Here is a 15,206-nt window from a genome sequence, read left to right as displayed (position 1 = left end):
GGAATCATGACATACCTCACGGAACCCAGCCATACCTCACAGAACCCAGACATACCTCACGGAACCCAGACATACCTCACGGAATCATGACATACATCACGGAACCCAGACGTACCTCACGGAACCCAGACATACCTTACGGAATCAAGACATACCTCACGGAACCCAGACATACCTCACGGTACCAAGACATACCTCACGGAACCCAGACATACCTCACGGAATCAAGGCATACCTCACGGAACCCAGACATACATCACGGAACCCAGACATACATCACGGAACCCAGACATGCCCCACGGAACCCAGGCATACATCACGGAATCAAGGCATACACTACGGAACCCAGAAATACATCACGGAACACAGACATACGTCACGGACCCCGACATACCTCACGGAACACAGACATACCTCACGGTACCAAGACATACCTCACGGAACCCAGACATACCTCACGGACCCCAGACATACCTCACGGACCCCAGACATACCTCACGGACCCCAGACGTACCTTACGGAACCCAGACATACATCGCGGAATAAAGACATACCTCATGGAACCCAGACAAAGCTCACGGACCCCAGACATACATCACGAATCCCAGACATTGAGACTACATTATGTACGTATTATCAAATTTCTTTCACACTACGCCTTATTTAATCATTTTTCTCGTGCATATAGCAAAGCTGTACCAAATTAGTAATAGTTACGAGATCTTTTGAAAACTACGAAAATTGAATCTCATAAAAATGTCATGATTTTACTCTATTCTTTAGGCTGTAGCTTACCTCCAGGTTAATCTTAACGTTTGAAATATTCAAACTTAGTTTAACGACGTCTTACTTCTATCAATATGATATTAGAACTGCATGTACGATACAATATGTATAACTTCAATATTATTTTCTATCACGTGCAAACCTTCATGGTGTACACGATCGCGACCACATCTCCGCTGTTCTGTAAGCCATTTACAACTTTATTCTACAGATATGTGACTATTGTGTCTGGAGCAACGACATTTTGGCGAGTTGGTTTATTTTGGAGGGTTGCGAACTGATCCCCCATGTCACTCATGCTGTCTGGAAGTTTAGTGTTGAGGGTCTCTGGGAGGAAACAGGACAGGACTCCCGCGACCAAAGACAATACACCGAACGTAAGGGATGTGCTACTAACCTCGCTGTTAGTCCCCTGAAACAATAGGAAGTAAAAACATTTGTTCAAAGATATCATCATTTTAAGTTGTTAGTAAGATAATTTATCCTCAAACAGTTTTCTATTTAAAGGGGCGACTTAGCAGAAATAAATAGTGACAATAAGACTTTTCGTGCCATTGCCTCTTCAAAGTGAATATGTGTGTACAAAATGGGGCGATTCAGCCCAAATACAAAGGGATAACCTTGGACTATTTCGTCATTACTCATTTAAAGAGGCTTACCCGCAGAGATCAGAAAAATTGGCTAATAGAAAAAGATTTTTTACACATGACAGATTGTTGGAATTGTTGAGTTTTTCATTTTATTTTCCTTATAAAACGCTGAAAAGTGATATTAAAACCTCATTTTTTAAATATTATTTATCTAATCGCAACCCGCAATAAGTCCCCGCTATAAAGTGGAGTCTAATTTGATTGACACATCAAAGAAACAAGCACGTGCACAGTGCCGCACAGTGATAACTTCAAAGGCAGCGGCGATTTACAAAGAAGATTTGCCGTTATATTCCATACATTTCCCTCTCAGGTTGAGTTTTAAAACGTCTTTTAAATACATATTCTGTAATTGTTTTCAAGAAATAAAGTCGGAAAGCCTCTAATTTTGTCACATAGAAACGTGTACCGAAGTTTATTTAGTGATCGGAGATGTGCCGTTTACCGGTCTGTCAGCGTGTAAGCCTCTTTAACGGCGAGTTCTTCATATAAATATAAATATTGAAATTAGGTTTAGTGTGGAAATGCAGCTCTTCTGGACCACATATCGCATGCTCTATAAATATATAAATATATGTTTACGAGTTTTAAAACACTGTTTATCTCGGTTAAAAACCTGAAAACTTCAATATCATAGTTAATTTGACATGGAAAAATCTTTATTTGAATTTTGGTCATTTATACGAAAAACATCTGTCTTCAAATTCAACTTTAGTAGATACGTTATCAGAAAAATGAAGAGAGAAAATGGAGGAACTCTTTATGTCTGCTTTGTGTCCGCCAGTCCGCCCTTCTGTACTTCATCTTGTCCGGGGTACCCTATATTATATCTGTCACTAGAACTTTATATTTGGATGGCGATTTTCTTTATTCCTGATACAAAGTGAAAAATTCTTTAGAGTTTATTCGTCTAACTCCTCTATATATATTTTTTTTAATTTATCAGTGTCTGCAGTTTTCTGATAATTTGAGGATATAATGCAAATAAAAGTATAATATTACGATGAAAGTTTTTTTTTCATATTTGTCGCATTTTGTATCGTTCTCGCTCTAAATATTTCATCTTTGATCTGCTTCTTGTCGAATTAAAGCGTTTCTATAATTTCAAAACATAATGAATGTTTAAATTATGACACAATTACAAAAATATTCTGGATAATAGAATATATACTAATGATGCTAAAATTAGAGAATCAATACCATTTGTTCATAGTTGCAATTAAAAACGGGAAACAACTCACTAATTACGAGGAGTCTCTAATGTCATTTTATATAATCCGGCGCGCGCAGAGTTGGTGTCGGTTCCAATTTTAGATGCTTATTACATAATTTGCTTATGGGTTATTGATGAAACTTAGCAAATTTGACGGAAATAGAATGCAGATATTCTTATAGAGATTATGAATTTAAGCTTGGTAAGGTTTTACATCTATAAACGAAAAACATAGACAGTCTTTAAATGTTGGAACTCACCAAGGCAGAAATGTATGGAGCAATGATAGCTCCTATTCGAGTTGCTACATCAGAAACGGCAAGTATAAAGCTTCGAATTGTCGTCGGAAATAGTTCACTGGTGTATACGAAGATATTAGCCAGCACCGCAGAAATACCCATCCTTCCAATCGCTGACAGACCAATGATCAGCCAACCGTTGTCTGAAAAGGAGAACGCAACAATATTCACGTTTGATTTTTACCTGTGCAAAGTTTCTTTATCGCAACAGTATGAAATACTTGTTTCAAATTCTCCCTAACTTTGCATTTTTACTTTCCTTCCAGTCGAATTTGTGAGTATCTATATTTTCCCTTTCACACTTTTCTACACTTATCAGTGCACTTACACTACTGACAAGTCCTAGAAGGACAAAGAAGCTGTGTGATGTCACAAGCATCACTGAGGAGCCCCAGAAGGACGAAATAGGTATATGATGTCCCCAGTATCACTGACGAATCATAGAAGGGCGAAATAGCTGAATGATGTCACTAACATCACAGACAACTCGTAGAAGGATGAAACAGCTGTATGATATAACTAGCATCACTGAAGAGACATATAAGGCCGCAATAGTAGACGTATGCTGCTTCTAACATCATTTCCGAGAAGTAGAAGGACGAACAAGCTATATCAGGATTAGCTTGAATTTGTTACGTTATGGAGACATTACACACACACACACACACACACACACACACACACACACAAGATTGTACTCTATATCAACCGCGAATTAGTTGATGAGAAGAGGACATTCTGGTCTAAATAGTGTTATAGTTCCGGGGATTCATACCATATACATTTTCGACTCTTTTCTCTCAGAAATTATTACGCCGCTGTTTCAACCAATCAAAAGCAACGTTACAAACACCGATGTCGTCATTTTTTTTTCATTAAACGCTGATAACATACATACATATCTAAGGTATTGAAAATGGTTGTCACCAGCAAGATTATATTATCAGAAAATGAATAAACTATTGTTCAGGACGAATGTGTTGTCATTTCATTTAAAACGATATAAATAAGTTAAATGTATTGCAGGAATTTTCCCTTCATGTTGTCTCTGAGTATTATTTATCTAAACAAATAACGCAAAGAGCACAAGACTTTAAACATTGTCAATAAATATTAAACAAAATGAACGTAAGTTACCTTCGTCTGCATACATTGATATCAGGGTAGAGGACACACAAGCTGTACCGGCGAATAAGAAGCCGCCAATGTTGAGCGGCTTGCGTCCAAACCTTGTGTTGATGAACAGAGAGGAGACGTACGCGACCATTTCCAACACGGCGTAGATGAGAAAGTTCAAGTAGACATTGTGGCCTATCCGGCCAAGACTAAACGTCAAACCATAATAGGACAAAGTCAAAATAAACCTGAAACAGTGGAACGATTTACACTGGAGAAGTATAATCTAATATTCATCTCACTTATTGATATTTAAGACTCTAAATTCTAGCTCTAAATATATGTATAATATTAACATAGATATGTATGCGCTTATTTTTCTAAATTTTCACAGATTATATATTTCTTTCTTCGCTTCAGGAATATAGACATAGATACATAAAAGATAACATATGTACAGCCATTTAACTACGCAATATGCTTTATGCTTGGTTTGCTTATTTTGTTTAATGTCCTATTAACAGCCAGGGTCATTTATGGACGTGCCTGGATTTGGAGGTGGAGGAAAGCCGGAGCACCAGGAGAAAAACCACCGGCCTACGGTCAGTACCAGGCAACTGCCCCCGTGGGTTTCAAACTTGCAATCCAGAGATGGAGGGCTAGTGATAAAATATCGGGACACCTTAACCACTCGGCCACATGCTCCTAGATGCAAGTTTGATAATATTTCTAAGATACAAATATGGCACAATAGGTAGTTCTATCCATACCCCCATCTAAGGGTCTAATACTGTAGATACAGCATATAGACGATTTAGGTCCTACTTATAAATTGATAAGACAATTACAGGATAGTTTTGATGATAATATTTATATGTAGGAATTATAGAGAAGGTAAATTTTAATACGCCTTGATACATATTTATATTATCGTTTATCTGCATTCTCCTTACAGTAAAACATTGTCGTATACATATTTGGTGTGGAAGTTATAATGTTTCATTTTAACGCTCATTAGTGAAATACGTACCAGAGAATTAGAATCACAATGAATCTTAACAATAGTCTGTATGATTTAAACACAGGCATTATCTCACTCCTGCTTTTGTGATCTTCAAGTTTCACTTTTGTCATGTCTATTTCAGTCCGTTTCCTGTTCACCCGAGCAGCGCGGCGTACTATTTTCATTGCCTCTTCGCCCTTTCCTTTTGAAAGCAGCCATCTTGCTGATTCCGGCATGAAGCTGAAAATCATTGATTCTCATAAAAATGGTTACACTTCCAACATCATAACTCAGCTAATCAATGACATATTTTTCTCATTAATTCATTGAAAACTTATACTAGTTTAATTTGGAAACATGATTAAGTTCTTTGAATTCTTCCATTTTATTCTTAATAACACTGCCTTTAATTTGCCGTCAAGCACTTAAACAGGCTTCCGTTATTACAGTGAGGTTATTTAAGCAGGGCTCCCATGCTGCATTTGCGCACCATATATCTTGTTGCCATAGTAGTTAATGACAACAATAAAACAACGGTTAGTGCCTACCATTTTCGTCAATATTGAAAACTGGACCGCCTTATTTCAATGTTCCATGACTAAAAACAGAGCTGAAAAAATGTGTTTGGAAGAATAGGATAACCAACACTGTTCCTTTTTTCAGAACTTTATTTCTTAAATTTGACGTTATACAAAATACATTCTTCAATTGATAAACTACCTTGTCCTACAGATCGTCATATTGGCGGGAAGCATAAGTGACCTTTACCCCATAGGTGTTATAGCTTTAGGCACAGGATGTTAAAGGCTTATGGTTGCAACTGTCTCTTTGCATTGTGTCAATGGGATTCCGAAAAAGCGGAGCAAATGATGATGCGAGTAACGTAACCAAATATAACTAAGTTGACCTTGATTAAGAGGTCAATAACTGAAATAATTGTGTTAGAAAACAGTGCTATACCTGGCACTGTTAAATCATTTTTCATGGAAATGAATAAATCTTATGATTATGTTTTCCCTGTATACATGGAAGTTTTACACTTACAGCCAGTAAAAAAGAAGGATGACTCCCGGACTGGATACTACTAGCTCGAGTTGTCGCCAGTCCCGCAGGAAGTAGGCGACGCCACTTAAAATCACTTCCCCTAAACACCATGCTAGCTTGACTGCAACAGTTGCGTGAGACCTGTGATCTGCGTCAACAGTTTCAAAAGCTGCAACAACAACAACAACAACAACAACAACAATAACAAAAAATCAATGCAATGACTTTCACTAGTCAAAACAACAGTGGTAACAAAAACGTTAAACGAGAGATAATATATATGATTTTGTTAACATATATATTTCAAATCTAATTTGAAGATTCGTAAATAGTAATACTGAACGAAGCTTTATAAGTTTGAAAAGTTTTAAAGCATTTGTTAGAATACAATAATATTTTCATGATTGGAAACTGCATTCTTAGAGGCTTAAAATCAACATTCATTTTTCTTATGAGAAAAACTCCGAGACTTACCGATTATCATAGCGGGACCTATATAGCCGGTAGTAGCCGTTCCCGCGAGGAACCGAAGGGTAACAAACATCATATAGTTAACAGACCACGTACAGACTAGAGATGATCCGAAAAGTAATATCGCGCCGCTACACATCACAATTTTCCTTCCCCATCTAAAATAAGATTAAACAAAACAGAGTCAAACAGAAACGTAGTGTATTAGGTAACGGAATGACTGTTTGAGAATACATCGCTTTAAACTGAGCTTGGCAGTGAGATATCAGACATTAAAAGAGTTCCACAAAGGGAGACAACACATAAACTGACTATGAACTATACATGTACACACGTGGATGGTTGTAAATAATATATATATCATATACATTTGTGTATATATAACAGTAGATAGGTTAGATATCCAGCATATTTCAAATGTATTGGTAATTTTGTGTATGACAAGTGTTAATTGAAAAGGGGCCCGTAACAGATCCCTCCCCCACCCACCCAAACAAAAAACAAAAAACAAAAAAACCCGCAGTTGATCCGCAGTTGTTAATCAACCTAAGAGAAACCACATTATTGTTCTTTGAAGTCAGAATATCCTTAAACACAATATTCCATTGATATTGAAAATATTGATTTTCACCTATCAGAAGATAACAAATGTTGTATTTGTTGTATGTGAGCCATATATATTTACATGTCCAAGTTCCCGGGAACCTATTTTCGTTACAACGTTTTTTTTTAATTCATCAAATTGTAACCCATCAGACGAATCCAGTTCATTACCACGGTAACCAAACTATTCAAAAATGTTGCCATTGGTTGAGGCGTCCAGCACTCAAATTTTAGCAAAGTCAGGCTATACCTAAATATCCACAAATCAGACAAAATTGGAGCCATTTTCTAAAATCCAGAAATAAAAGTCACAGATGCCTTTTTAGTGTCATCAGTTAAGTACATTCAGTGCTTTGATTGTTTAATATTCTAAATGGAGTACGTCAAGGCACTCTTAAGGCAGTCAAACTATATGTTTGGTCACAAACACATTGTGTTTATCATGGCATACCAAATCGACATATCAATTTTTATGTAAATAAAAAAAATCTTAATCAGAAGCAACCGTTCTGATGATGATGATGATGATGATGATGGGAGGAGGAGGAGGAGGAGGAGGAGGAGGAGGTTAAGTCACAATCTCAAACGAGAGCTAGGGTATCGACTACCGAACAACTAGACATATCAGAAAAGAGTGATGAAAATTTAGTAACATGATATTCATCAAATTAGCATCCACAAATTATATAGATGAGTCGTTTCAGGAGAATGGGAATGACTATCATATGCAAATAAGGTGCAGTTTTACTTACGTGTCCCCAATAATGCCGAGGATGATTGATCCGAACAAATTACCTCCCATAAACACCATGCTGGCATGCTGAGTTAAAACAGCATCGTCGCACACTAGACCAAACTTCAGGAAAATAAGACGAGAAGATCAAATATCCATAATCTGTGCATGTATGATAAAAAGGAAAATGTTAAGTAAGTAAGTAGGCTATAAAGGTTGGATAAGAAAAGCATCGTGAAATACTAAACCAAACTTCTGGGAAATAAGAAGAGATCAAATATACACAATCTGCGCATATGTTCAAACAACTATACAATTTTGAAATGAGAAAAACAATTTACAGAATAAATGTGTTTTTATCAAATACTAACAGTACTGAACCAGTTATCTAGGTGAAATGTTGCCTTTTGACGACGCGCCTCCATTCTGACAGTGCGGTTGTACTATGGTAAACATGCTTGTAGCGTCCATATGAATATTTCGCGATAAATAATAACCGAAAGAATATCATATCCTTCCTGAATCATGATAAAGTCCGATGTGTTACACACACATACTAGTGGGTTGAAATAATGTAGATTTAAAAACCAATATTCTAGTAAGTTATGTCGATAAAGATTACAAAACTAGTTTCTGATATTTCTGATGTTTTTGAAATTGTAAAATTACGCCACGAAATAGCCAAAGGTGTCGATGTTTTCAAGCTCAATGTTAGTTACCAAAGCGTTATAATAATGGTACCATATCGCCAATCTCATTTTTATCTTTGATATCAAAATCATAACAGTTACCATTAGTATTTCAATGAATGTTACCAAGGTCCCTTCTTGCATGTTTATTTTTGTAATATTTATTAAACCTATTTAAATGATTGATAAATCAAATTTTTTGACATTGTTAAAACAATTCCCACATAGTTGAGAATGATACTGTAAATCAAGTATACATAGTATTTTGCGAGGGATTTATTTTCACGTTAATAGGCGAGGAGAGTCAATCGCGAATTCAAATCCTTCATTATTATTTGTACGAAAATAACATCTGTTAATGGCGGCTAAGCAATGGGTTACCAAAACAGGAGTCTTACGTAGTTTATGACTTTAATACTTCATATTCACTAATTTAAAGTAATTTCTATATCAGTGTTCGCATAACAATGTATTCGAGAACATGTCTGAAGAGGCAAGTTCGCGAAATAAAGTATTCGTGAAATCTTAGTGAGTTAGAGTAGTTTACAACTCATATTCCCCGCCGAGTGAAATATCGAACACCACCCATATTTGGTTATGTGAGTGAACTGATCACACGTCCACACCATATTTAGTGAACGTTAATGATTACAAGTCTACTTACATCAGATATAGGGGAACTGGTCAGCTCACTCGTGTCGAATGACCAGGACGTACAGACTTCTTTCTCCGTGATGTTTGTACGATTGTAGAACACCTCCATTGAGCACTGTGACGTATTCAGTGTTACATAAGGTGTGACGTCATGTACATATTTGGCCTCCATGTAGCTTGTAATGTTGACGTGTTGCTGTACGCCGTCGTTCACCTTTGCCTGACATCTATTAATTTGTAAAGAAAGCAACATGTAAATGCGCTAATTTTGGCGCGCTCTAATTTTAGAACATCAATAAATTTTAACATAAGCACCATTATGAATTCATAATAATTATTCTCGAAAACAAAACACAATAACGTAATTAACGGAGATATAATTGAGCGAAAAGCGATAAAATACATGTAATATCACTGCGAAAAAATATACGTTAACATTATCACACATTTTTTTTATCAAACTTGATTAAATATCATTGAATAACATAATACATCTTCATATTCTCTAGGGACTAAACGTCTTCGCAACAGCTAGAATCACTTAAGAGTGGTGTCCGTACTAGGACAAGGAAATCACTGTCTTTATTCTAATTAAAAAAAGGGAAGATTTTACGTCGTCATAACCTTCAGTGCCATTGTTTTTCCGACGACACACAAATCAACTTGGTTTTCGGATCACAAAGTGAGACATATTCTCAGCATCTCTTGAACCCTATCTAAATTACATCAGTACCTGGATGAACACCAATATGCTCAAGCTTAATTAGGAAATTTTTCAGCACGATAAAGGTCTCCAGATAAAGGCTGTTGCCGAAACTATTGAGGCAGTCAAAGCTGTGAGGAACTTTGGTGCATGGAAGACTTGGGTACATAATCATGCTACTTTTCTTTAAGCCTGTAATCATGCTTTGCTCTTTGATGCATCCGAAACACTAATTTTGCCCAGAACACTACAGGCCGTACTGGAAAGAGGAATTTGGTTTATTTTGTTTAACGTCCTATTAACAGCAAGGGTCATGTAAGGACGTGCCAGGTTTTTGGTGGAGGAAACCGCAGAACCCGGAAAAAAACCATCGGCCTACGGTCTGTACCTAGCAACTGTCCCACGTAGGTTTCGAACACATAACCCAGAGGTGAAGGGCTAGTGATAAAGTGTCGAGACACCTTAAACACTCGGCCACCGCGGTTCCTGGAAAGAGAAGCACAGCACACCAGTGCTTTATCCATTACAGGCCACAGAACAATGATTTGATATAAACATATTTTCAGGAACTTTCCACTCTCCACCTGCAATCACGATCACTTCGATCGGAGACAGAATCCTTGCTATTCGTTCCTAATTATCTTACCGTGATTTATGGTAACCGATGATATGGAAAGATCACTTTGGAAAAGCTTACCATTTGCTAATAGGAAGTCGAAAACCTTAGCCACATCCAATGAGATTCAATTTTGCCCGTTTAAAAATGCTTTTTCAGACTTTCAAGCAGATGTGCTGTTCATATTATAATCTTTCTGCTCAAGGCGATACATGTTATATGTTCTGTTCAGTGTGTCACCACTTGAAATATTATTTAATTATGTAATGTGAAACGTATTACAGTAATTTTGTTTATCAGATAGTGCGCTATATAAGTGTGGATAGTTCATTATAATTATATAATCAAGCGATACTGATGCAATCTGACGGTGCATCTTATACCCTACTCACAGCAGTACTGGATATTAGACATATGCAATGATTGTATGTAAATAAAGAATCTTAAGCATATATAAGTTTGAAGTCTCTAGAAAATGTTGATATATTTACGTCAGTGGAATGGCTTTTATTTAAAGTACAACGTACAATTCCTACATGATTTGAGCTTGGAAGACATTCTGCTTTGGCTCAAAAGTGTCCTAGTTACTATATTTGGCAACCAGACTAGCTGACTTTATTTTAAGGATTTTGTACTGATGTTGCTTTTATTATTTATAGCAATTACAATGAGTTGAAATTCATTGTTTATTTTTCATTATGATTTGTGTTTTTGACAAGTCTCGTGATAATCATGAACACTTACTTGCAAGTAAAAAGCAATATAAATTAGTCGAATGGAAGCGTATTTTATTGTATAGGAGGGAATAAGGTGATATGTTGGAGCATCTTAGAAAAACAAACCCTGCATATTTTTATATAACTCGTCAAATTAAAGTGTTAATCCCACAGTACAGCTGTCAAACTTTTATAGTCATTTTAAGGATTTAACGGTTAATGATGATGATCAGGCCCAACCAAGAGTTTTGCTTGACAATGGGCTGGCAGTGTTTGATGAACTGGACCGGACTATTACTATTGAAGAAAGCTAAACATCTATCAATTGTCTGATAAAGAGGCAAATCCCATGGTATGGATGGTATTCTTAACGAATATCTTATTGAATTCAATTGTTATCTGAATCCTCTTTTGTTGATTATTTTTAATATCTTGAATTCAGGTGTTTTCCCTGAGGCTGGGTCAGATGCCATCATTACACCTATCTATAAGAAAGAAGATCGTAATGACCCCAATAACTACAGAGGCGTTAGTCTTCTCAGTTGTGTGGTAAAAGTTGTTACATCTCTTTTAAATACACGTCTCAAAAAATGGTCAGGAACCAATAATGTGATTTCAGATATCCAGTTTTGGATTCGCCCTGGCGTAAGCACTGTTGATGCTATCTTCGCACTACGTGCTATTATTACCAAATCCTTTAACAATAATAAAAGCTATGCTACAAATCACTGTATAGTCAGTAAAATCAGGTGTCACTCTTTATGGGAGATGTTCAGATTTTGGGCCTAGCCCAAGTCTAAATCATGTCGCCAATTATTTTTCCCTATACGTAAATTATTTTGAAAATTATTTTATCGAATCTGAAGCGAAAGATTACCAGTTTGGAGAGTTAAGCCTTTTTTCCGATGATTTGGTCTTGTTTGCTAAAACTCTGAGTGACTTACAACATATATTTGATAAACTTCGAAACTATTCTCAAACATACAACCTCACTGTAAATTTGGAAAAAAGAAGATGGTTTTATAATGGTGAGCAGTTCCAAGTCGTAAACCAGTTCACATATTTCGAAGTTGTTTTTAGATATAACAATAGGTTTGACAAAAAGAGCGAATAGCTGTATTTGCACTTTTTTCTAAATGTAATTCTATGCATTTGTAAACCTGTTTGATTCATATGTGAAATGTATACTATGCTATGCATCTGAAGTATGGGGTGCCTTCAACTTGAATTTTGTAAAATGATATTAGATGTTGCAAGAAATGAAACTTCGTGTAGAGTTTATGGCGACATAGTAAGACGAGTATCATTTATCTGTTAATTTGACAATTCATTTATACCCTAAGATCAAGATGTATCAAAATATATACAACTAATTTCATTTCACTAATTTATCAATGCTGAGTAAATATAATGTATATGATACTAAGCATCTACACATTTTATTTTGTCTGTTCTACACTATTATCATGCAGTTCCCGCCAACTGAACAGTGTATGAATTGTTATACATGTTTATACTGATGAGCTGTAAAGCTCAATGTTAATAAACAAATTAACAATTGGCAATTGACAAAAATTGACAAAATTGACTAGTGAATCACCCTTGTTTACCTTTCTAAAATGTGACTTGAACAGGATTTGCCAATAATGTTATGTTCAAGTGTCAATGGTGAAGCAGAAGACGCTTAATTTTCCGGAACATCAGGTCGGATTGTAATTTTGTTCATATTTTGACATTTTTTACAGGAAATAACTGATCTATTGTCATGTTTTGACAGGAAAAAACTTACCGGTGGTCATGTTTTGACAGGATAAATACCGGCAGCATTGCCTGGATAGATATAAGAATCTGCGGAAACATCACCAACAAAATGAGTAATTTTTGGTACCGGCCAAACCCTCCAACTTCTTTCACTATGTCATCAAACTTCATCCTGACGCTTTGGTTATTTGCAAAAAAGTCTTCAGAAATAAAGAAAAAATTACAAAACAAGACTGTCCCACTGACCTTATTTGATATCTATACATACTACAGGTAAGGATATAGAATGTTTGCTAATGCGCGATAGCCGTTGGCCGATGTGTTAGAATAAACAAAACATAAAAATGCTGTTAGGTAAACAAACCTTTGCATTGATATGGTCACAGGGATAGTCGGCGACAAAATTACTCGAGGCAAATGTCATAGCTAGAGAATACCAACTTCGACATACTAAAACTTTCAACATGGGTAAAGTCAGCAGAAATCTGTACTGCAACAACCCTTGTGACCTTTAAATGGGATAGAATTAGTAGCGTTACTTACTATTTGTTTCTTTTTTTCATTCGAAACAAACTACATTGCGTTAACTTTAAATAGGAAAAAAAATGAAAAAGAAAAAGAAAATGTATAGACTTTCGATCGGATATACAATTTACCTTGTAGACCTTCACAACACAATAGACTCAACATCAGTACCTTATCTTGATATTTAGTTACAACGTTGCCAGCAGAGACACCTTACATCTAAGATGTACTATTAGCATTTTCGATTTCCAGTTTATTAATTTTCCATTTCTTGACAGTAACATCCTCGCTTCCAGTTGTTTAAATACCCAAGGGGTTGCTCACATTATCTCGGTTTGTGTGAGGGATGTCAACTACTGGCGATCATAAGACTAAGGCTCCTAGACAATACAACGAATATGTTTAAACAGAAGAAAATTGGTGAAGAACATGGGATAGTTTTATGGTTGAAACCATGATCTCGTTACCTTGATTGGCATTAAGTCACTCAGACGCTCATTGATATACCTAGTGATTCCGTTTTAACCCCCTTAGTTCCAAGCTTAAAATGTAACTTGTGCAGGATGTCGTTGATGAAGCTGAAGACGCTTGTATTGCCGGAACTCCTGGTATTATTTCTCCATGTTAGTCTATATTTTGGTGTATCATTTTTCCTTGTTTTATCGAATTGGAGTTTGAATTATGGTTTCGTTATTATTACTAATTCTCTGAGATTGGTTTTTTGTTTTTTGTTTTTTGTTTTTGTTTGTTTTTGTTTTGTTGTTACCATTGGTTATGTTTTGACGGGATAAATACTTGCAGCATTGCCTGGGTAAATTTTAAAATCTGCGGAAACATTACCAATAAAACGAGTTATTTTTGGTACCGGTGTAACGTTGAAAATGGACCCCCGTGGAAAATGGAACCGGGTTCCATTTTCAACGTTGAAAATGGAACCGGGATGCCGTGGAAAACTGACCCTCCTGTTGAAAATGGACCCAATCAGGTCTCTCTTTTCCACGTGTAGCCTGTTGAAAACGGAACCCGTTGAAAAGTGAGCAACATGTACATGTTTCTTTGAATGATAGCACTGTTATAAGATACAAGTCTGTATACAATTATTTTGATCGATATTGATTAACAATTCGATCTTTGGTGACCCATATAATGACCTTTGGTATATCTTTAAACTGTAGTATAATATGCATATAAAATGTATACAATATTGACAATTTGACCTGTGACCTTTGGTGACCCATATAATGACCCTTGGCATATCTTCAAACTGTAGTATATTATGCATATAAAATGTATACGATATTGATCAACAATGGTAAACAATTTGACCTTTGACCTTTGGTGACCCATATTATGACCTTTGGTATAACTTATCACTGTTATCAGATATGCATATGACATGTACGCGATATTGATCGACATTGGTTGATAATTTGACCTTTGACCTTTGGTGACCCAAATAATGACCTTTGGTATATCTTCAAACTGTAATAGGATATGCATATAAAATGTACACAATATTGATCAACATTGGTAAACAATTTGACCTTTGACCTTTGGTGACCCATATTATGACCATTGGTATAACTTATTACTGTTATCAGATATGCATATGACATGTAAACGA

The 15,206-nt window shown here is 36.0% G+C and overlaps 1 protein-coding gene across 1 annotated transcript; it reads right to left on the bottom strand.

The window, feature by feature from the left end:
* Positions 1 to 778: 778 nt before the first annotated feature.
* On the bottom strand, positions 779 to 13,228 carry LOC117326739 (organic cation transporter protein-like). The gene is made up of 8 exons (XM_033883461.1): positions 13,086 to 13,228; positions 9,272 to 9,488; positions 7,981 to 8,041; positions 6,112 to 6,280; positions 5,095 to 5,307; positions 4,086 to 4,312; positions 2,910 to 3,091; positions 779 to 1,198 (listed from the first exon to the last, which is right to left on the bottom strand). Exons 1-8 carry the CDS (start codon positions 13,226 to 13,228, stop codon positions 992 to 994), a joined length of 1,419 nt encoding a protein of 472 aa, XP_033739352.1. The 3' UTR covers positions 779 to 991.
* Positions 13,229 to 15,206: the final 1,978 nt, after the last annotated feature.

Source organism: Pecten maximus, chromosome 5 (assembly GCF_902652985.1).
Source record: "Pecten maximus chromosome 5, xPecMax1.1, whole genome shotgun sequence".
Taxonomy (NCBI): domain Eukaryota; kingdom Metazoa; phylum Mollusca; class Bivalvia; order Pectinida; family Pectinidae; genus Pecten; species Pecten maximus.
The sequence above is the reverse complement of the archived record's forward strand: the minus strand, read 5'-3'. Positions and strand labels throughout refer to the sequence as shown.

What these genes read in the sequence shown, in the direction of transcription:
- LOC117326739 (XM_033883461.1), bottom strand. Translation starts at nt 13,228, where the DNA reads ATGAAGTTTGATGACATAGTGAAAGAAGTTGGAGGGTTTGGCCGGTAC. An exon ending in CAGCATGGTGTTTATGGGAG is followed by an intron (nt 6,281 to 7,980) that starts GTAATTTGTTCG and finishes TTGTTGTTGCAG; the next exon opens with CTTTTGAAACTGTTGACGCA. An exon ending in ATCCTTCTTTTTTACTGGCT is followed by an intron (nt 5,308 to 6,111) that starts GTAAGTGTAAAA and finishes AATGATTTTCAG; the next exon opens with CTTCATGCCGGAATCAGCAA.